Raw genomic sequence first — 22518 nt, 5'->3', positions numbered from 1 at the left:
AGGACAATGATTAAACGTGATTGTTTATCAAATTAAGGTAAAGTATTGACATGTTCCGCTATTAGTATTACAATCCCCGCGCATTCCACCTCACATTATAATTATTGGAAGTGAAAAAGATGAATAAGGAAAAATATAGTCTTACGCTCTTCAGCCATTTGTCTCTAAAGATCCGTTTTCCCTTGCCCCATCCAAAATCTATGGCGGAGAGAATTCCACTCGTCCAGGAAAAGGTAAATCCGTGGGTTGCGTTAACTTGCCATGCCACTCCAGTGGGAATTATGATACATGTCGTCTAATCAAAGGGATCAATCCGTGGGTCATGTTCACTTGCCATAGCCATTCCAGTACAAAGGCATGTGGGACACATTACCTGCCAAATATTGAAATTCAAAGTGTATACACAAGATAGTGACACGAAAAAATCGTTTCTTGTATGCTTATGACTAAAGTAAAAACAGATGCCCACACAACTTAATTAATTGCTTAATATATGCAAAAAAATAAGTAATTTGACGTATGTCCAACCTTTCCAGATCCTGAACAATTTGAACATCTTTCTGTTTTGGGTGCTGATAATGGCTGATCACTGCTTCTGACTGTTGATACTGGTTCAATAAGAACAAGGGCTCCAGTGCTTGAACAACGAGCACAAGCAAGATATCCTGCAGTTATCCAGTATAGATAGGAAATAAGTACAATAAGTCCATTCTCATAATCTTTTAGATTAAATTCATAATACCATAATAATGATCGTTGCCATATATATTGGCTTGAATTGCAAGGAGTTATGTACTCCAGTTAGCCATATATAGGCAGGAACTTCAGCAAGTGGAAGCTATGAAGGTACTAGGAGAAATATTTTGCCAATATAGGAAGAAAGAAATTTATGGTATTTTCATTCCTAAAATACACTGACTTTACTGTCTTGTCTTATGAAGAATCAAATGGAGTAGAAAGGACACTCACTGAACAGGTAGGAGACACAGCTTCCTCATATTAGATATTGAAACGAGAGCATAAGCTCTTTCAAGCAGACATGCCCAATATGGATAAAAAAAATGGGAACTATCAATGGTCTAATTGAAACTCAAGCAGATATCACGACGATGGAAACAAAATTTTGGCGAGCATATTATATAAGAAATGCAGCTCTAAATTTTGTTAGATGGAAACTGATAGCCACAGCAGCACCATACTCATAATCTCTATCATCACCAACCCTATCTGTCTGTATTAATTACAAGTAATTTTGAAGATAGTCATCCAGATCAGAGCTGAAGAAAATGAAGCCAAGACAAAAATGCTTGCGGACACAAAAGCCAAAAGAGAGGGGGAAGAGAATCAAGGACACACCAGTTCCAAGACAATATTTGCATCTTTTATGTTCCTGCTGTTTTACATTGTTTATCTCAACTACCATCAAGGCTGAGATAACCCCAACTGCTCCTCCGGAGAATGATGCCACTATAGGATCAACCTGACTGCAGTTTACAACAGTTACGTTGGTAAGTAAATGGACCTTAAAAACAGTAGTGTCATAACATAATCTACTCGGAGACCACATCAAATACATCATGGAAACAACTAGCTCAGTAGCAATAGAATCAAATCAAACTGAAATAGTTATAATTAAATAAAAAAAAACATAAGAGCAGCCATAAGGGTCCAGCACATGACCGTACCTCAATTGCATGGGCAGATGCATACTACGGATGAAATCTTCATATGATGTTCCTCCTAGTCCCAGCTTAAGCTCCAACTGGAATGTGAAAGATCAAAAAATACGAGTCATTGTTGCACCTCCTTAGCTTAGTAGTCACAATTTGTCTTTTTAATGGGTGTCCTTGCGCATTTTCATGTTTAGACCTTGGATAAGTTCTGATCCTTATTTTAATGCAATACATGATTCATGCTGCAATTCTTTATAAAAGTTAAGTGCACATGGTAACTTACAGTTGGTGCTAAAAGGCCGCCAAAAATAATAATCCCAGCAATAAGAGAAAAACAAGTAGCATAATAAAGCTTAAGATTTGCTGCACTCTGCAAGAAAAATAGAAATTAATTGATCAACATCTTAATAGAGAAGAAAATTACATTCCTCGCGATGTTAAATGTGCAAAGATAGATATAATTACAAGTAAAACAAGTTGAAGTGAACGGAAATGATTTGCAAAGAGAAATCATTAAAAACACAGGAGAATAAAAGAAAGCTCACCAAAGGAGGCAAGAAGGGGATGAACGATGGAAAGTTGGGAAGTTCATTTTCTTGGGTTTCATTAAAAATCCCAAGTTCAGCACTTTTGATTCTCTGTTGTATCCTCAGTCTACGAACCTACATGTATAGGTATAGCATCACCAAAGGAAGAGTAATTGTTAAAGTAAAAAAAAAAAAAAAAAAAGAAAAAAGAAAGATCATCTGCCCTATAGAATCAATCTGCAAAATCTGATATTACGCAAAATCGGTAAGATCAAAGGCCAAAGCAAAAGGAGAGCTAACAACTAAGAACAGTAAAATTTCCTTTCTCTTTCCGTCCAATAAAAGATTTGAAACAATCAAATCATGTAACATAATAAACAAAATAGAGAGATACCTCCTCCATATGCAAGAAAATTTTGTTTCGCCGACTTCGAATATTATCTTGAATTTCTTGGAGTTCCATTTTGGCGAAATCCTGAACTGTTTCAGGCCCTTCTATAATACAAAAACTGCATTCAAAAGACAAATATATACTAGTTAGCAAATTTTCTCCGATTCTCTGAACCAAACAAGCAGGAGATGAGACGGTGATCATAAATTGGAAACTCATCGTACTCATACAGTTAACTCAAATCATACTCCTTACTCATCCGGTTATCATCATGTTTCACAAGTACATGAAAAGAAAGAAAAAAAAAAAAAGAAAAGAAAAGAGCAGTACCCGGCTGCGTTTGAATCCGAGTCAACAGAAGGCGTTAATGGAGAAGATTCGAACTCAGACACCATAGATCGCCATTTCGAGCTCAATTTGTGATTAACGCATAAAAATCTACAATCAGATTGATATGAGCAAGGACTGTACAGGCATAGAGGCTTTATAGGGTAAGAAACCGCTAAAACGCGGCCCAAAGTGCCCATCATCGAATTCTTCCAAATCTCAGTTTCTGTTTCTTCCTTATTGCCTGGTATATATATATATATATATATATATATATATATAGAGAGAGAGAGAGAGAGAGAGAGAGAGAGAGAGAAAAGAGAAGGAGAAATTCAGTGAAGTTCCTGTGTTAGTGTTTCACAGCGACAACATGCAAATGTTTATTGGCAGAGTCAAATGAAGAAGGAGAATAGAGACAAAAGAGTAAGCAATGGAGTTGGGCGCAATTCCTGAAGCTAAAGTATCTTTTAATGGTGCCGACGAGCCGTGGTGGGAAATGAGGTGTTTGCCACGTGGAAGGCGAACGTTGGTCGTTTAAAAAAAAATGAAATTTTGGGTGGAAGCGATTTTTGTGGGCTTCTAACATAATATCCCTTCTGTTACGTGTGTTTGATAACAGCGACGTCTTAATATGGATAAATTAATGTGGATAACATAATCTCCTATTTATTTTTTATTTATATAGCAGGCTTATTTCTCTTTTTATAGCAAAATAAATTTGTTTTATTAGAATTATAATGTCTATTTTTAAAAAAAATTATCCAAGCCTATCCCACGCAATAAACCTCTCATTCACACCCAATGAACTTATTTCTATTTTTATATAAACTAAACAGTTTATTTAACAGTATTGCAACAATAAATTCTATTTATATTTTTCTGATATACAAACTATATTAATATCCATTTATTCCCGTAAAATAACTTGAAAAAAAATATTTTTCATAATTTTTCATTGTTTGGGGTGCTCGGAAAGATAAGTTAACGGAGAATATTTTCTTGGTCCAAGAAAAATCATTTTTAAGGTAATCAACTTTCCTTTTTTGAGAGAGTAAAATATTTTTTGGACATTGAAAAACTTTATAGGTTCATATTTTTTAATTTATTAATCATCATAGTCATTATCGTCAGTCACTATCTACCACCGACCACCACCACCGACCACCAACGACTTTCATAATTTAAATTTTCTTTTTGCATTCTTTTCATAATTAACAATAAAATTTTTAAATTATAAATTTTCTATTCTTATTAAATATCAATGGAAAATATTTTTAACGTAAGTCATTGAAATTAATTTAACATTTTTAATATACAATCAAATAATAAAAAATAAGTCATTTTCAGCAAATTATTTTACGGAGACAAACGGACGTTAAATATCAATTTCTCAAAAAACCAAACGTAAATATCAATGTGAGAATTAAATGAAAAATTATTTAAGCCATATTAAATATAAGAGTATATCAAAACATTGAAATTAATTCCATGTTTAAAAAAAGAAAGTAACTTACAGGTTAGAGTAAATAAACAAAAGAAAAGTAATACTCCCTCCGTTCTATTTTATTTGCTTATTGTTCTTTTTTTGAATGTCTCAAAATATTTATAAGTTTTTTAAATTTAGATATATATAAACAATTATTTTTTCCATAATAATTTTTATAATTGTTTATTGAATGAAGGATTTTTAATATCTTAATGAGTTGTTAAGGTAAATAATAGTAAAATAACTTTTGTTAACTAAATTCTTAATATGCATATTTTGTCAAATCGTGCAAACAAAATGGAAATGAGACGGAAGAAGTATTTAATTTTAGAAGAGGGTTGGCGTATTATAGGTTTAAATATTTTCAAATCTCTGAAATATGATCAAATTAATACTTAAGTCTCACAACATTTGAATAATTATTTTGAAGGACTCAAATAATGTTGCCGTTATATTGTAAGTTCCTTCCATCCAGATTCCTACATTTTTTTTCCATTTATATGGCTGACAAGTAAATAATTACTTAAATATTAAGGGACCTAAGTGTTATTTTGATCATAATTTAGGAACCAAAAAATATTTAAACCCCCAATTAATATTCGTTTTTCACCACATATAAACGGAAAAAAAAGCTAAAAATTTGGATAGAAGGGCCTTACATAGTAACTACAATATTATTCAGATCTTTCAAAATAATTATTAGAACGTTGAGAAATCTAAATATTAATTTGATTATAAATTAGGGATGCGAAAATATTTAACCCGTGTATTATATACTGTGTTGTGCTTTTTCATTAAAACAAAAAAAAGAAACATAGAACAATGGGCGTGAAGAGTAATGGATCCGGCCCAGAGCTTCAAGTGCTTGAGCCCACAAAATTCTATTTACGGGCTTAATGACCTGTTCGCTACAGACCGCAGGTTTTATTTGTAGAAAAATGTACGGGCTGGACGCGTTGGGCCTATAAAATTAATTTACATTGAAGCCCGCTAAGTTTGTTTCCATAGCTGATGAAAATGAAACCCTAGTCGTTATTACTATAAATATACGGCCATTACAGTCCATTGGCAATAGCCGCTGGTCTCTATATTCACTGTGCCTTCATTGTGTTTCAGTTTTCTCTGCTCTTCTGATATTATTTTTAAATTTTCTTTAGTTTTTAGTTTCAATGAAAAAATGTTTTGTGGAGGAAGATGAGATCGCGGTGATGACTCAGGAAATTCAAGCTCAACAGACCGGAATGCAGGCTTCTCTTTTTTCTAGAGAACTTTGCGTGTCGACTTTCCCGCTGACCTGAGCGATCTTCCTTCGCAATCTTTAAACAGTTTTTCTCTTAATTTTTAGCCGTATCAAATTGACTTATTGTTTCTTGTTTTGGAATTGATGGAATTGGGGAAATTAAGGTTACAATGAGGATTCACAGCTCCCTCTTCTGAGTTAAGTTGAGGAAATCTGCTGGCAGAATCGAACCTAAGACTTTTAGCCATCACTGAGTAATCTTCTTCCCCAATAATTTTTGTTTCTATTTTGGATTTCGATTTATTTTGAGTTCTGTACTTTCTTTTCAAATCTATTTTTTAAGTTTACTGTTGCTGGAAATCGGAGAGTGCTATGAGGATTCACAGCTCCCTCTTCTGATCTATCATTTGAGGAGATCGGCTGGCAGAATCGAACCTATGACTTTATTTGCCATTGCTGTGTAAACTCCTTTCCTATTTTTATTGTCTTAGTTAATTTTATATCATCATAGTTGTGGATAAGGATGAAGCGATAATACTATAATCCAACACTTGATCTGAGACTTTTATTGTCAAGTGATGTTCGTGTATTGACTTCTGAATCTGCTGACGAGTGTATTGTATTGTGTGCACATTCACATGAAATTTTTGCTGACAGTTACTGCATTGTTGGATTGGATTTCACTCCAAACAACATGAATATGATTATGAAGCGTGTTTGAATGACTTGGATTTGAGTTTGTTTAAAATCTATAATTTGAAATGTCAAGCGCTTGGTTACTTGGATTTGAATGAAATTTATTTAAATGCACTTTGAAACGTGCCATTCCAAATATACTCTACACAGTAGATAAATTTAATATCTTAACGTTATAATCGTTCATTTTACTCATATTTTTATGTAGTCAGGTATGTTTATCGATTAGTGGTTGAAATGTTGTTTATTGACATGTTGCTTAGCTCTTTCATCGTATGTCTATCAAGTTGTTATTTGTACAATTGAACTACAAACGTTTCTGAATCATCAAGTGATGAATCATGGAAAATCTTAGGACACCTTCCTACATAGCTTCTTTAGCTATGGATGAGATTAACATTTCCGTTCTGATGATGATGATAACTTTACTGTTATATATTGCATTGTGTTTTCTGTGCATAGGTCGCAATGACGACATTTAAAATTCAAGCTCAACAGACTGGATTACAATCTCTCTGTATGAGAAGATTGTGTGTCGACAACCACTTCTTTTACTGAGCGATCTAATCTGCTTTTGTTGCAGTATTTGTTTTTAAGATTTGGGTATTTATGCTTTTAATTTGCATTTATGTGTTGCAAGATAGAAACATATATATTTACCAAAATGTCACGTGCATTTAGTTTTGCTGAATGTCTCTATGGTTATTTAATTTTAGATGGATGTAGCATTCAATGAAACATGTATATTCTTTTATTCTGTCAATCAACTCGTTGAAGTTTCTGTGCTTTAACCTTTTTGTTTACTATTTCTGTTTGTGAATTTCTGTTGGCTTCTGTATCAAACTACCCAACATCTGTCTATGCATTCTCTCCCACACTCAAAAGCACAAGGCTGGCTTCCGTATCTGCAGGCTTCATTTTTAAGGACTTGGCATTGCAAGGTTGAAGTGGGCATCTTTGTAGCTTGTGCATTTGCGAAGTTAGTAATTTAAAAGATTAAAATAGTGCAGTGAATCAAACCATATGAGTTGTTTGCCTCTTAGATGAAGTCACGATGCCTGTTCAGTTTCTCTGTTCTGAGCTGCCAGAGTTAAATTCCGCTTCATATGGATTGGGGATTTCTGTGGCACAATTATATGTTTTAATGAACAAGGATGCTGATTGCCTGGTTATGTAATTGGGAAGGATTTGAAATGTTGATATATCGTGCAATTGTTTAGTTACATTATACATTCAGATTGACAAATGACAAGGACTTCATTGAATTTTATGTACTAACTGAAACTTCTAGAAATGTAATACGAACCTTTCATTCTTATCATGAGTTCATTTATTATTCTATTTATTGTATTCGTGTAAAAGTTGAAGTAATTTAATTTAGCAATTGTTTGGTTTTGAACGTAAAAAATTGAAATTCACTTTTAGTTGAATATTCACGCCAAAATAAGTTTAGAAACGGACTGAATTTTTCAGTTTGGTTCACATCGGTTTGGTTTTACTCATTAAAGAAATGTTATACAATAATCGGTCTTAAATTTGAAAATCAAAATTATAAAATATTTAAAAATCGAAATTATAAAAAAAAATTGAAAATTGAAATTGAAATCGAAAAATGAAAAATAATTTGGTTTTCGATTTTTGCCAAAGTTTGGTCACACCTAATTATAGATATCCAACAAGCTAAAAGGTGAATTTTGCTTAGAATTCATGGGTTTAGATCCATAATGATGTCCCTTTCAACTTCCGGCTCATTGGCCCTTCGGTGGATCCAAGTTATATGAGGGCTATGCTGGGCTTAATACAGGGTCCAAGCCTAGGTGCTAGTGAAACCTACGAACCAGCTGTGCAAATATGATGTTTTACTCCAATTTTAAACAAAAATTAAATAATTTGCTAGTTTTGTAATATGATTTTGGGAAAATCAAATTCATAGTTTTTATATGTGATCTTGGATGCCATATGATCCTAATCGCAATACAAGGTATGGAATTTAAGCTCTCCATTTTTCTTTTTTTACAAAGAAATGTATAGCTTTCGAGTGGTAAAGTTTTTTCAAAGTCATATAAATTAATATAAAAAACAATTACAGGTTCATTGCGCTGCCCCAGTCCCATTATTATTTACATATATAAAAAAAACTGTTACTTTAAGCATTATATTGCAAGTTTATATTTTAAAATTAAATATTATTTAAAAATTAACCACTGTAGAAATATAGTATTTAAATCTAATATCGTGTTTGAAAAGAGGATGAAAGTAAAATAATGGTGTAAAAATTCACTAATCATTCTCTCAAAATAGAGTGAAAATAAATCAGAAATAATGTAAAATAAATTTATTTTACAAGATATCTCCGCGTTTTCACTCAAACGAAATAAGAAATTTAAAAAATCGCAAAATAATTTTCACTCTCCATTCTACAGCCACCTATATTTTAAACATAAGCGCATTTTAATTGGATTTGCCAAAATTGTGTCAATGAAAGTAAATTTTCCATAAATGGCGGACTTTTGACATTATGTAAAAAGATAATGTCTGTCAGTTTGAAGGTCTGAAGTATGGGCGCAACATAACTAAGCTATCAAAAAAAAAAAAAAAAAAAAATCTGATATAGGTTGGACCCTTTCCACCATCTTAATTTCCTGTCCACTGAAATCTTGTTTGCCACTTTGTCTGATTTCTCATTATTTGGGTGTTTAGCTACTAATTTTAGGTGAATCTACAAATTAGGTCATCAATGTATGAATCTCATTTTAAGATTCCACTTATGACCAACAATTAAATCACAGATGGACCATACCAGATTTCTGTTATATAACAGAATAAAATGATTGATGGCAACTTCCACTTTCTTTAGTTAATGTTCATAGCTATCTCATACTCCCTTTGGTACAAGCCACATAGCTTTACAGGAATGGACATTCTTGTGTTTGTTTGCTATTAATGTTGGAATTTAAGTTGATGCCTTACCAAAATTTAAGTTTCTGTTTTAGTATTCTTAGCCTAGTTGGGAAAGTGAGACTATGTAAGAGTTCAATATCATCTTCAAATTTTGATTATGTAAAAAAAAAAAAATATATATATATATATATATATATATATATATATATATATATATATATATATATATATATATATATTTGGATAATTTTAGAAAAAAAAAATTAACATTATTTTTGAATTGTTGCAACTAAGAATACGTCAAAAACTATAAATATATATATGTATGCACCCTCTTTCCATAAAATATTTGCTTAATAATTTAAATTATACTTTCAAATTTCCTCAAAAAATAAAACAATTTCATTTTTATTATTTGTTGATTAATGCTACATATACCATTTGAGTATGGAAGGAGAGACTTATCTATTTTTAAAAATTTCGTTGACAAATTAAACTATTAAAAAAAATTAGAATATTATCTTCCTTCTATTCGTGTGTTGTTTAAGATAATTACACAATGATTAAAAATTCATAATACAATTTTAATTAACTAATACATTTTATCTATTTTAAAATATAATTAACACTTAGTGGAGATAACATATAAAGGCAAAACTAAAAAGAATAATTAATTAATTTTTGAAAATGACAAATTAAATCGACAAGAGGAGAGAGTATTATATTTATATAACCATTTAATCAAATTTGATTAACTCGATTAATGGAAAATCGAATGCAATTTGGTCCACTTGTGAAATAATTGTGTCAAGTATGAATTATTAATATATATATATATATATAAAAAAGAATTATGGACAAGTGGATTGGGCCGAGACGATCAAGTGATCCGTTGAAGTTGAGGAGTTATGGTCCAACTTCATGTGAGATCTCAGAACGACCCCACACGGTTTGGGCTAAATGAAAAATCTAGTCACCTTTTAGGCTTATCGATTAACGACGCCTCTCTGAAGGGTGCATGTCAGTTTCAAATAGTAACGTACCTAAAGAGTGCCCTACGTTTTTAGATTTAAATATAATATATTAAAAATAGAACAATTAAGAAAATTAATAGATTTTTAAAGTGGTTAATTAGACAAATTTTTTGAAATTATATGGATATAACATGATTTGAATGTTTAAGGACTAATTGCTTATAACAAACACAAAATTTAAACCGGGTTTTAAAAACTAAAATCATTATCTATTGAACAAATTCTCCATAAAACCATACACACATCTAAATAAAAAACAAAGCAACAACTTCACATAGAATAGGGATATCACAAATTTCATAAAAGATGGAAAAGTCACTAAGAATAAAATACATCGTATAATAAAAGAATAAATAAATAATATGAACTTGAGCACTAATCAAGTATGGTATGATTAGTATTCTCACTTATATAAAGAGTGAAAGATCTCAAATTTTGACTATAAATTTTTCATTAATTTAGTGAATTAAATGGAGGGTTATCCCTATATTGTGTTTCGGTTCAGTGGGCTTCATAATGATCAAAAAATAATACGAGCTAGGCTAAAAGTTACGTAAAAAAATTATAAAATTATAAAAAGATGATGAAATTCTAAGAGACAAGTATCAACTCTTTTCCCACATCGACATGCTTAATTGTCTGCTCTGATGGAGAAAAAAAAAAAAAAAAAAAAAGTAAAGCTAGGATTCTAGTGGAAAAGAAAAGGAAGGAAGAGAGAGCACTTCAAGTCAATAAGCTTCATAAAAAACTGAAAGGAGAAAAAAAAAAAAAAATCAAGGTATTGTGGTCCAAAACATATAATTGAGCTCAGATATTTGTAAGGTGCTGAAAATATATGATGATGAAATTGCAAATACAGTTAAAAAATGAAATGTGACCTAAAAAATTTCCGCTGAACGAGAAAATAGGAAGGGAAAAATGAATACACGTTTCAGGATCATGTCATTCTATAAAATCAAGAATGTGCAAATCAAAATTTATTTCTATCACAACTCACTACAAAATTAAATGATAAGAAAATTTAAATTATTTCATAAGAGGGGAAAGTGATATATTTTGAATGAGAAAATTATTTTTTTGAGAATAATCTGAACGTTTGTAAAAAAATAAAATTAAATGGAGAGATGTGTGGATAAATTTGTCAATTCATCACTTAAAATAAAGAAATGAATGCAAAGATCTCTCTGTCCGGTTAGTAATTACTGGCATTAAGTGTCCATGCTTGTATTGCCAGATGTCCTAAGTGGGCTGGCCGGCCGGTTAAAAGACGATTAAAAGCTACTGCCACTACAACAATTCATTCTTGCTTTTGGACCAACCTTCTTTTCCATCACTTGTTTGCTTCCCCAATTTTGGTTTCTTGATTTATTCCAGCCAACATTAATTTTAATATTTATTTCAATTCTATTTTAAAACCTAAATTTACCTTTTCAATACTATTCTATTTATCCACTTTTATTTATCATTTTTAAAAACATTATTTTGTTGTTAGGAGTGAAGCCATGAAGGCAGGCAGTAATACATCTTTGATCTTAATATCGAATTTTCAACTCATGAATTAAATCTTTTGGAAAAAAAAAAAAAGGAAATAATTCCGTACTCAAGCACGTGCTTTTCTTGCCTCAGTTAGAGGCACTTATCACGCTAAAATAGGACGACCAATAAATGAATACATACATATATATGTTCTTTTATTTTTTTTAAAAAGTTATTTTATTATTTATTAATGACAATTATAAATATGTAACACGACATGGATCTACTATATGAATATATTGTATACAAAAAATATTACATTAAAATCAAGTATCTATATGTTTGGAAGTGCTATAAGTCGCAAATTTTAAATTAATTGTAAATGAATAACCCAATACTTTTTTTTTTTAATTTTTTTTTTTCTGTTTATGATAAATCTCAAAGGCAGTCATAAAGAGCAATGTCTTTAAGGTTGCTGACGATAAGAACACGTTATGTGGTCAGGAAGCAATTAACTTGAGAAATATTTTAGTCCAGGCGGTGGTGCGAATCTGAAAAACGTGTTAGTGGCCGTCACCGTGACTCTCCAGTTCAATTTCTTTTCTTTACCTCACAATTAAAATTTTTTAAAAATAAGGCCAATAAGATATATTATAGTTGTTTTTTTCACATCCTTTTTATGCTCTACACTTGTTTATATTGTATATATTAAATTAATTAAATTATTAATTTTATTATAATAGAATATTGCTAATTATACATTAGAAAATAAAGATAAAATAGAAATAATTTTTAAAAAATTTTATTTTTATTAATTTAGTCTATGGTAGAGTCATAAAACCAATCTAAATAAATATTTTTTCTCTTTTTTTAATATAAATATACAATATAAAAATTAGAAATCTTAATTTTGAATTCTTAAGACCGAAGTTACCTTGTATCAAGACTCTTTATTAAAACCTTAAAAAGGACTTGCTTTACCTATACATAACCCTTATTGTCCATTCAAGAAAATAAAAGGTGTCTTCACTATTCTGTCCCCTTGCATTTGCTGTTTAATTTTTGACTTTGTAAATTTAAATCCTATTTTCCCCCTCCAGGTCATAAATTTCACCTACATGATAAGTTTAGAAGAGAAAAACTCTTATTATACACTCTCTCCCTCCCAGAAAAACACTTCATCTTTTTTTTTTTTTATTTGTTCAAAATATATTTCACTCTTCGTTTTTACACTGCAGTTAATTTTTAAATCATTTACAGTACTTTTATTAAATTTTATATCAATAACTCTTATTAATTTTTATTTATTATTCTAATATAATAAGTACTTATATATTATTTAAAATGAACATAATAGAAAAATTATTAAATAAAACTGTTCTTTAACTATAATAATTGCTTTTTTTTTTTTAGTTTATATGAAAATAAAAAGTGACCTAACGTTTTTGCAGGAGTATCGTTATTGCGATGCATTAAATCTCTCTGTGGATAAAAAAAAAAAAAAAAAAAGACCTCTGCTACTAGCGACCTGACATGTAGAGTATGCAAAAGAGTAAATCGGATCACGGGTGGCCACTCGTCAACATCAAAACCCACTATATAAACCCACTTTCTTCATGTACCCTTATCATAAGGTGCAGTATCTCACCATAACTCACAAGCCTACTTTGCTTTCCCCTTGAAAAATATGCAGCCCAAGCAGTTTCGTTTCACTGTCTTCTTTCTGTTATTGATCATTGGAGTTTCTGTTGGTGGCACCGCTCCTGAAATGTCTACTGAGCCTAATTATGATCAGGGACAGGGTGGCTCCTCTACTGGGGCTACTGGCCACGGTCATGGCCCCAACTATGATTACAGTTGGGGCTGGGGGTCCAGTCCGGGCAGCGGATATGGTTATGGTTCGGGTTCGGGACGGTCGCCAAATGGGTTTGGTAGAGGTTTTGGGTTTGGGTCCGGGACTGGAAGCGGATCAGGATCAGGATATGGTTATGGGTACGGAAGTGGTGGTGCACATGGTGGTGGATATGGGGCTGGAAGTGGGTCCGGCAATTCTGGCAGTGGCGGTGCTGGTGAAGGAAGCGGTGGCAGTGGTGGCTCCAGTAGCAGTCACCTGCCCGTTGATTCCAGGTCCAGAGGTAAAGGCAACCACGGCAAATGATACGGATTTGAAGTCTTGGGGTTGATTTCTATCTTTATATAAGTCTCCGCATGGTGTGTAAGCTTATGACTGATATATATATATATGTATTTTTATATGTATTTTTAGTGGCTAACAACGTCTGCTTCTCTGGTCTGTAAAATTTCACTTGCCTGAAGTATTTTGTATTCCATAATCCATAACATATAGTAGAACGGAATTTAGAAGAATTTCCACGAGCAACATCATCATGCATCAAATCACCATTTTTTTTTTTTTTTGTTCATGTTTCGTTTTTGAGTTGATTTCCGAATTTTCTTTTTTGTTTCTGTATATAAATTTAGATTTGAAATTGTAAGGTTTTAATGTTTGTTTGATATTTTGAAAATTTTTTTTAACGGACTTAATTTTTTTTCTCATCTAAATAGGTACAAAATTGATCTTTATAGTGTAATTATAGAAATTTAAATATAAAAAATATACATAAATCATTGATATTATTTTAATTTATAAAATTTTTTAACAAATTCACTAAACACAATTGTTATACGTTCTAAAAAATTTATTTTTGACCAATAATAAAATTTATTATTGTAATTGGCTTATAGCATTTTTTTGTTTGTGGTAAATTTGACTATTAATTTCTAACGTTTGACTTAAAATATATTTTTAGTTTATAAACCAATTTAAAAAAGTAGTTAAATATTTGATATAATTATTTAATTAACAATTGTTTTTAAATAGTTTAAGCGGTTGGTTTATAGGAACGTTAAAACTAATTTTATTTATTATAATTACCGAAAAGGATATACTAATTAAATAAAAAAAATTAAAAGAGTTCAATAGAAACGAGGATGATATTGCTATTTTTAAAATCTAATAGGATAAGATTTTTTACTTAACATTTATTTTTATTATATAAGCATTTATATTAGTATTTAGAGTTATTCTTACGTTTCATGAAACGCTAAAAAGAATCTATCGAAAAATTTAATCGATAATCCGTCACTAAAATTATTTAATATTTTTAATTTTAGAAATAAAATTTTTCAATAAACATTTGCTAACAACTACCAACAAAAATTATTGTTGGTAAATTTTTATGTTGAAGATCTACTAGGTAAAATTAGTTTTTTTTTTTGTTTTTTTAGAATAGATAGATTGAGGGATTTGAATCCCTTGGTAAAATTAGTTATTAGTAGTTGTTAGTTGTTTGAGTAAATTTTCATAAAATGCTAGGTTAACGATTTATAAAATGCTATCTCTAAAATTTTTTTATAAAATTTTACTTTAGAATTAAAAAATTAATTCAAACATTATGGTGCCTAATACTATAAATAAATAACATTTAGTGTTTTGACTGGTTTCACTATTCAAAACGCTAAAAACTATTTAAAATGTTATTATCGAACACAATCTAAGTGCATATTATTTAGTAACATAACATTCATACCGGTGCAATGATGGAAGCAAACATGTACTTTAATGATGATATGAATGGTTACAAACCAAGGAATGAAATGAGTTTGAAACCAAAGTACTGAAATGGGTTTGAATTCATAATAAAAGCTTCACTGACGACTAAAAAATAAATTGATAATGCAAAAAATATAAAGTTTTGTAAAATATAAAAGATTGCTTGGAAATTGAAAATAATGTATTGCCAAAGATAGCAACTTTAAAGAAAAGGTGACAAAAAAAACTGAAAATGTAATTTATTTTTTTATTATACTCTCATTGTAGAGATGCTTGTTTATCTAACTCTTAAAACGCTTAGGAGGATATGTAAGTTCAATCTCCTCATCATCAAGAGTTTAGCTTCGGTTGTCCTTCAATTCTCCTTAATTGGAATTTAAAGATTAGTTTACCAAATTCACCTCTTTCTTGTCGTTCCATATTATTCTTAAGTGCAAGGGTTTCCATGTGCGAATGCTTGGTCTTGGAGTGATCGTTGATTTTGAACCATTGGATTTCCACCTTCACCTATATAGACCAAACAATCAGATGAATTCATATGGACTTGTAGCAACAATACTTGTGGCTAATTTAGTTCCATCTTCTATCGCAAGGTAATCTATTCCCTTAACGAGTTGATGATGAAGACCTATAATAAATAATTGAGCTCTAAATTGAAACTCATCACCCATCTTTACTCCTGGAATTGCGCCTAATCTTTTTATTGGGTTCATCCAATCACAAGTTTTGATTATCGTTCCAAATTATATACATAAGCACTTTGATTATCGTTCCATTCTTCTTTTTCATCATCTTTTAGGATACAACTGCATTCTTCTTTTTTATAATCGTCATCTCCTCTCAAACTTGATACACGGGCACTTTGATTATCATTGCATTCTTCTTTTTCATCATCTTCTAGGATATCGTTGCACTCTTCCTTCTTATAATCATCATCTCCTCCCAAACTTAATACACGAGCTCTTTGATTAGAGTTCCATTCTTTTTTTTTTTTTTATAATCATCATCATCTTTTTGGATAGTGCTCCATTTTTCCTTCTTAAAATTATCATCTCCTCCCAAGATTGATACACAAGCACACTCCATTTTTCTTTCTTATAATCATCATCGTGGTCTTTTAAAATTGATATATAAGCACTACAATCTATTGCAAACTTTTCCTCAATAGATGCAATATCCTTAAAAATAGAATGTAGATCTTGGTCTACTTTGGAAAGCAAGAGAGGTTCTTTGTCATAATCAACGATAATTTCCTTATGCAAGGGAAAATCTCGTCTAACAAAATCTCCTTTCAGATTTCTTCGAGGAGGATATTATGTTGGACCATATTTCGAAATATCTTGCATTCTATCGCACCCAAAAGCGGGAGCAACTCTTTGTTCTGTACATATACGTGTTGATGAACAATCCATGGAGCACCTCTAGTTCCAAAATCTATCAATAAAAGATAATATACGTGTATATTAAGATAACGAAGGCATAAAATCTTTTTGTAGTAACATTAGTAGTCTGAAGGATGAAAAGACAAATTTAGATACTTGATTGGTGGAGATAATTAACAAAATTAATAATTTAATTTGGCTAAAAGTAAAAAATTTAGCGAACACTAAATATATTAAAAGTGAAAACAAAAATAAAAATATGACTAAACATCTGTTCAGCAAAATTAACTATGTTACCCAATATTATACTGAATATTTTAAAAAAATAGCGTTTATCGTTTTAACCAATTATTTAAAAAAACTGTTTGCCGTGAAAAGCATATATACTAATTAACAAATTGAAAAATCACCATTAACATGTAAATAAAAATCAGAAGGCCAAAAAAACCATCATTAAAAAAATTAAAATAAGAATAATAAAACCTCAGTTTCGATTGATCAATAACAAAAACGCACCAGTATTCGTCTTCCTTCTCAGTTCTCTGTCATCCAATAGAGTCTGCTCGCAGCTGCGGATTTAAAGAATGATATTGAAACGTTCCCTTTTATAGGCGAATTCTGCTTGGACACCGAGAGAAAAAATTGTACAGCTTTGGAAGTTTGAATTCTAAATAGATTCGGAAATCCGTCCGTCCTTCTCTATCTCAAAGTCTTAATTTTCGTTAAACATTTAAAACATATGAACGGCTGCGATTTTAATTCCATTCCGATTAGGAACTCTTCCAGTATGATGAGCTTGGTCTTATGAATCTAACGTCTGGAATCAATTTCAATCCTTGGTATCGTATCGGACTGAATCTACGACCGTCAAGCCTTTTCATATTACTTACTAACAGTGTTTAAGTCCTAATAAGTGTGAATTTTGGATTTTCAATTTTCTTGCCTGCGAAGTCGCATCGCAAGCAAGGCTATCTTTCTTCTAAGAAAGATTTGAATTTCGAAAGCATAATTTTCTACTTGCTATATAGGAAAGAAAGTATCGAGTGATTCTTACCTAATATTCCGGACTCCATAATATTAATAACCACCTTCTACAAGTATTTCCCTGTTTTTACAAGTTAAACTGCAGATTCCTGGTCTGTGCTCTTCACAGACAAAAGAAGAAAACTAAACACACTGATCCAGAATAGCAATAGGAGAAGTATTCAGATGCAGTTCAAGCATAATTCACGTTTTCATATATTATAAATATAAAAGATGCACCATCTGGACTGGACATAAACGTGCATTTCTTCATAATTAATAAATGCAAAAAGAGAAATCGATGAGAAAAAGATGCATGAGCAGACATACTAATCATTTCATTAGCTCAGACAACATTACATTCCATATACACACTCAACATTTTATCGACCCAAAAAACTAACTTATCTATGCATGTCAGCAACACTTTGCAACAGTGAGATATTAAACATATAGTCCACCCAAAAAAAAATACCTTTCTTTTTCTATTCAGTAAAACTTTCCAACACATTTAAGAGACGAACAGAAACATTCCTTCGCCTTAAAATTCCCATTTATATGACAAAGTTCTCCTAACCTGTACTTGTAATCATACGTCAACTCCTTGGAGGGAGGCATGTTCTTCTTGGCAAGTAGCATTATGTGAGGTATTTCAGGATCATCATAGAGGACTTTTTCCACATAGAGATTAGGAGAACAACTATGATTAATGAATCTTGCAACATTACCATATTGAGCTGCATCAATAGCAGAACCTCCAATATCTTTCTCAGAGAAATTTGAAGGACGAGATTCGTATAGAGGTATCCATTCTTCTTTAAAATTGCGATCACGGCAGTTATCTCCTATGTGAAACAAATATTCATCCCTGCTGCCAACCCTTTGCTCTGCTTCCTTGGCTGAAAGAAATTCTCCAACATACTCGCAAACAAAACTTCCAGATGGAATGTATGATCTGGATTTGACACCCAATCCTTTTGATTTCGTCTTGAACACCTCGAGTTGAAACTGGATGCCCTGTTGGCTCACTCTATTAATGCAAGAATCAGAACAATTGCAAGAATTACCACATTCATAAACGTAGGGCTTTTCCTTAATAAGATGCCTGTGATTGTCATATGGAAATTCTTGCCCATTCTCGATTTTGCATTTACAATCTACGGACTTAGAGCATTGACTAGTACAATGACAACCAATTAACAGAGAATGATTGTTCAATCGCAGATAAGTTACCTTGGCAACATAAGTAAATGATGAAGGTCTCTGTTCATCAACTTCATTCACTACTGCAATCGGCATCTTCTCGCTGCCTCCAGAGATATCACTAATTAAAGGACCCCTTTTACGGGATGCTACATTTTTGTGTGTGCCTGGAAATCCTCGAGTTAGCCCCGGTTTCCCTGAAATTCTTCTCGGCCCATATTTGAAAACAAGTTTACCAGACTCCCCTCTTTCCTGCCATAACTTTTCCACATTGTATAAGCCATCATAAACACATGTGGTGGCTAAATTCTTCTGTTGATTACCTCTAAGAGCAGATAGCTTAGACCTCTTACAATTTTCAGATAGAATAACTCTTACAGGAGTTAACTTGCTTCATGCTATTTTCCCATGCATGATTTCCTCGTTCAAGAACTTGATCTTTAATTGGTTTTCCACTTTTAACATTTGGGTTTCCACCTTCACCACAGTAAATCAACACGTCAGGCGATCTCATTTCATTGGCATACCGATTGGTAGCAACAACGCTTGTGGCCACTATAATCCCATCCCTCTTCATGTAATCTATTCCTCTCTCAAACTGACAATGAACGCCAACTACGCGTAATTCAGCCCTACATTGAAATTTTTCACCAATTTCAACTCCAGGAACTGAACCCAGCCGTTTGGCAGTGTTAACCCATTTGTTTTAATCTCCAGTGCTAGCATCTCTGTAAATTTTGGGATTTCTTACCAGATTTGCTTTATTTTCCTTCAAGAGCTTCCTGAGGGTCTCACGGTACAATTTCAGAACCTTAATCACTTCATCACGGCTCGCTGTTGACTCCCCACTATAGCAATTAACATCAGCACTAGAATTAGCGGCAAATGGTTTCTTGCCCCCAACAAACTTGTCACTTGCTGGAACAACTTCCTCGGAAACAGAATAAGGATCGTTTTTCGTTGGAAGAGCGGTTTCAGGGGGAGGGTTTTCACTTTCGCTTGGGTTCGCCTCCATGGCCGAGACTTCATGTCCGTCTCGGCCATACTAGTAGGCCTTCACCACAATCTTTGGGAAATTGGCGTAAAGCGACTGGTCTTGCTCGCTTAAACTTAGTCTAGGATGAAACATGCATAATGCATAAGAAATTTTACTTCGTTTCTTGGAAATAATTAAACCAAGCTCACATTGTTAGGCATAAGCTCTTACACCTGTTATTGTGCATCAGCTCTGATACCACTTGTTGGGCGTTCATAAATTACGTGTTCACCCTCAACTGTTTAGGGGTCTACGGGACAAGCTCCGAATCATTCTTCCACTATTAAAAATAGTAAGTACACAATGAGAGTAATACAAAAATAGTGGCACTTGTTTTCCAAAAATACTCCATAATAATTTCCTCACTATTTTTCTCTCCCCTTGTTTAGGAAACCCTTCCTAAAACTACATAACGCTCACTACATTTTTTTTTCTTCGTTTCTGCTGTGTTTTGCTTGAGGCTTTGCTACCTCTATAACTCATTCATGGCTCTCCATTTTGTCAAAAGAATTGCATGCTTTATTAAACTTTCCTTTTTCTTTTCTTTCTTTCTTCAAAGAAACACGTTTTCCTTCTTTTATTTTATTTTTTTTTCAAACTGTGTGTGGGTCCCACATGTCGGAGGGACCCACAACAATTCTCTCCCTCCCAACGATATGGTGGGACTCTCCATTCCTGCTGCTTTGACACACAGCTTGGAGTTCTCATTTTGCCTTAGTTGTTCACAAAGCAAAACACTTCTGTAATCTTGACTGCTACGACACGGCTCCCCTGCAAATGTGATTGGATATCATGAAAATCCATTTCACTGCAGTCCAATGTTTCTTTCTAGGATTTGAAAGAAACCGACTCACTACTCTAACTGAGTGAGCAATATCTAGCTGTGTACAAATCATGATATTCATCAAGCTTTCAACTGCTGAAGCATATGGAATCTTTTCCTTTTCTTCCTTCTCTCCATCCCTAGAAGGACACTATTTAGAACTCAATTTAAAGTTATTATTAAGAGGATAACTAACAGCTTTAGCGTTTTCCATTCTAAACCTTTGAAGTACTTTCTCAATGTACTTCTCCTGTGACAACCATAATTTCTTGGCTCTTTGATCTTTATGCCAAGAATTTGCTTTGCTGGTCCCAAGTCTTTCATAGCAAAAGACTTACTTAGCTGTTTCTTCAAGCTAGAATTCTGACCAACAATCAATATATCAACCACATAGAGCAAAAACAATATAGTCATCATCAGAGAATTTCTTCATAGAAACATAGTGATCTAAAGTAGTCTTTCTGTAGCCTTGCTCCCCCATAACAGACTCAAACTTCTTGTACCACTGTATCAGTGCTTGCTTCAAGCCGTACAAGCTCTTCCTCAGTTTGCAAACACAATTCTCTTTTTCTACAAAATCCTCTGACTGCTCCATGTATATTTCTTCTTTCAAATCTCCATGTAAGAAGGTAGTCTTTCCATCCATTTGCTCGATTTTCAGTTCAAAACTAGCGACCATTCCGAGCACTGTTCGAATGGACGTCATTTTCATAATTGGTCAAAATCAATACCCTTTCTTTAATTGACTCCTTTCACAACCAGTCTAGCTTTGAATCGTGGTTGGGAGCTGTGTTCTTCCTGTTTGATCCTGAACACCCACTTGTTCTTCAAAGCTTTCTTGCCTTTAGGCAATTTCACCATCTCAAATGTTTCATCCTCATGCAAGGACTTCATTTCATCTTGCATGGCTTCAATCCAGCTCCTCTTGTGTTCATTTTCCATAGCTTCTTCAAAGCTTTCAGGTTCGAAAGCTTCTCCCCCGTCAGTTGTTAGTACATACTCATTGACTGGATATCTAGTAGATGATTGTCAGACTCTACTAGATTTTCTTAATTTTTGAGAACCTTCCGGTGTTGGTGGTTGAACATGAACACCATAATCTTTATCTGGTTCATTCTGATTAGGAACTTCTGGATTTTCTAACTCTGGCAGTTGTTCTGTGGAACATTTTCTTCATCTCCAATTTATCTGCGTTCTATTGGAGGGACTCTCTGTATGTCTGTTGAGTCTTCATCAGATCTATTGGAACTTTGCTTCAATATCTTCAATTGTCTGATCTTCAAAAATACAGCATCACGATTTCTTATAATCGTCTTCTGGATTAGGTCATAAAACCTATAGCCACATTGGTCTTGGCCATAGCCAATGAATACACACCGTCTAGTCTTGACATCAAGCTTAGATCGTTCATCCTTCGGGAGATCCACGAAGGCTTTGCAACCAAACACTCGCAGATGATCATAGGAAACATCCTTTCCTAACCATACTCTCTTTGGAGTATCATACTGTAGAGGGAAACAGAGTGAACGACAAACTACTGTGAGTAACGCTTCACCCCAAATTTTTAGACAACTTTGCATGTGAGAGTAAACATCTGACTCTCTCCACCAAAGTTCTGTTCATCCTCTCAGCCAAACTGTTCAGTTGCAGCGTCTTGGGAGGTGTCACTTGATGTCGAATGCCATAC

General features: G+C 32.5%; 2 protein-coding genes, 1 long non-coding RNA gene, 5 other non-coding genes and 1 pseudogene across 8 annotated transcripts; 7 read left to right on the top strand and 2 right to left on the bottom strand.

The window, feature by feature from the left end:
• Positions 1-7: 7 nt before the first annotated feature.
• Positions 8-3361, bottom strand: LOC105648668 (orange protein). Its single transcript, XM_012235133.4, has 8 exons — positions 2922-3361; positions 2595-2709; positions 2219-2335; positions 1957-2043; positions 1686-1762; positions 1357-1484; positions 529-665; positions 8-373 (listed from the first exon to the last, which is right to left on the bottom strand). Exons 1-8 carry the CDS (start codon positions 3119-3121, stop codon positions 296-298), a joined length of 939 nt encoding a protein of 312 aa, XP_012090523.1. The 5' UTR covers positions 3122-3361; the 3' UTR covers positions 8-295.
• A 2088-nt stretch (positions 3362-5449) lies between these two features.
• Positions 5450-7658, top strand: LOC149492930 (uncharacterized). Its single transcript, XR_016318597.1, has 2 exons — positions 5450-6104; positions 7252-7658. It is a non-coding gene; the product is annotated as an uncharacterized LOC149492930 (long non-coding RNA).
• LOC119369733 (small nucleolar RNA Z107/R87) lies at positions 5603-5708 on the top strand. The gene has a single exon (XR_005177304.1). It is a non-coding gene; the product is annotated as a small nucleolar RNA Z107/R87 (small nucleolar RNA).
• Positions 5805-5902, top strand: LOC119369699 (small nucleolar RNA R30/Z108). The gene has a single exon (XR_005177272.1). It is a non-coding gene; the product is annotated as a small nucleolar RNA R30/Z108 (small nucleolar RNA).
• Positions 6159-6250, top strand: LOC119369740 (small nucleolar RNA snoR31). The gene has a single exon (XR_005177311.1). It is a non-coding gene; the product is annotated as a small nucleolar RNA snoR31 (small nucleolar RNA).
• LOC119369731 (small nucleolar RNA snoR31/Z110/Z27) lies at positions 6664-6758 on the top strand. Its single transcript, XR_005177302.1, has one exon. It is a non-coding gene; the product is annotated as a small nucleolar RNA snoR31/Z110/Z27 (small nucleolar RNA).
• LOC119369734 (small nucleolar RNA Z107/R87) lies at positions 6802-6904 on the top strand. Its single transcript, XR_005177305.1, has one exon. It is a non-coding gene; the product is annotated as a small nucleolar RNA Z107/R87 (small nucleolar RNA).
• Positions 7659-13289: 5631 nt separating the features above from the next.
• On the top strand, positions 13290-14118 carry LOC105648666 (uncharacterized). Its single transcript, XM_012235131.4, has one exon. It carries the CDS (start codon positions 13439-13441, stop codon positions 13907-13909), a length of 471 nt encoding a protein of 156 aa, XP_012090521.1. The 5' UTR covers positions 13290-13438; the 3' UTR covers positions 13910-14118.
• Positions 14119-18071: 3953 nt separating this feature from the next.
• On the bottom strand, positions 18072-20138 carry LOC105648882 (histone-lysine N-methyltransferase, H3 lysine-9 specific SUVH5 pseudogene; annotated as a pseudogene).
• Between the last annotated feature and the right edge of the window lie 2380 nt (positions 20139-22518).

The sequence above is a fragment of the Jatropha curcas genome, chromosome 10 (genome assembly GCF_041381405.1).
Source record: "Jatropha curcas cultivar XTBG-Jc1 chromosome 10, XTBG_Jcur_1.0, whole genome shotgun sequence".
Lineage (NCBI taxonomy): Eukaryota > Viridiplantae > Streptophyta > Magnoliopsida > Malpighiales > Euphorbiaceae > Jatropha > Jatropha curcas.
This window is presented reverse-complemented; position numbering and strand designations above follow the sequence as displayed.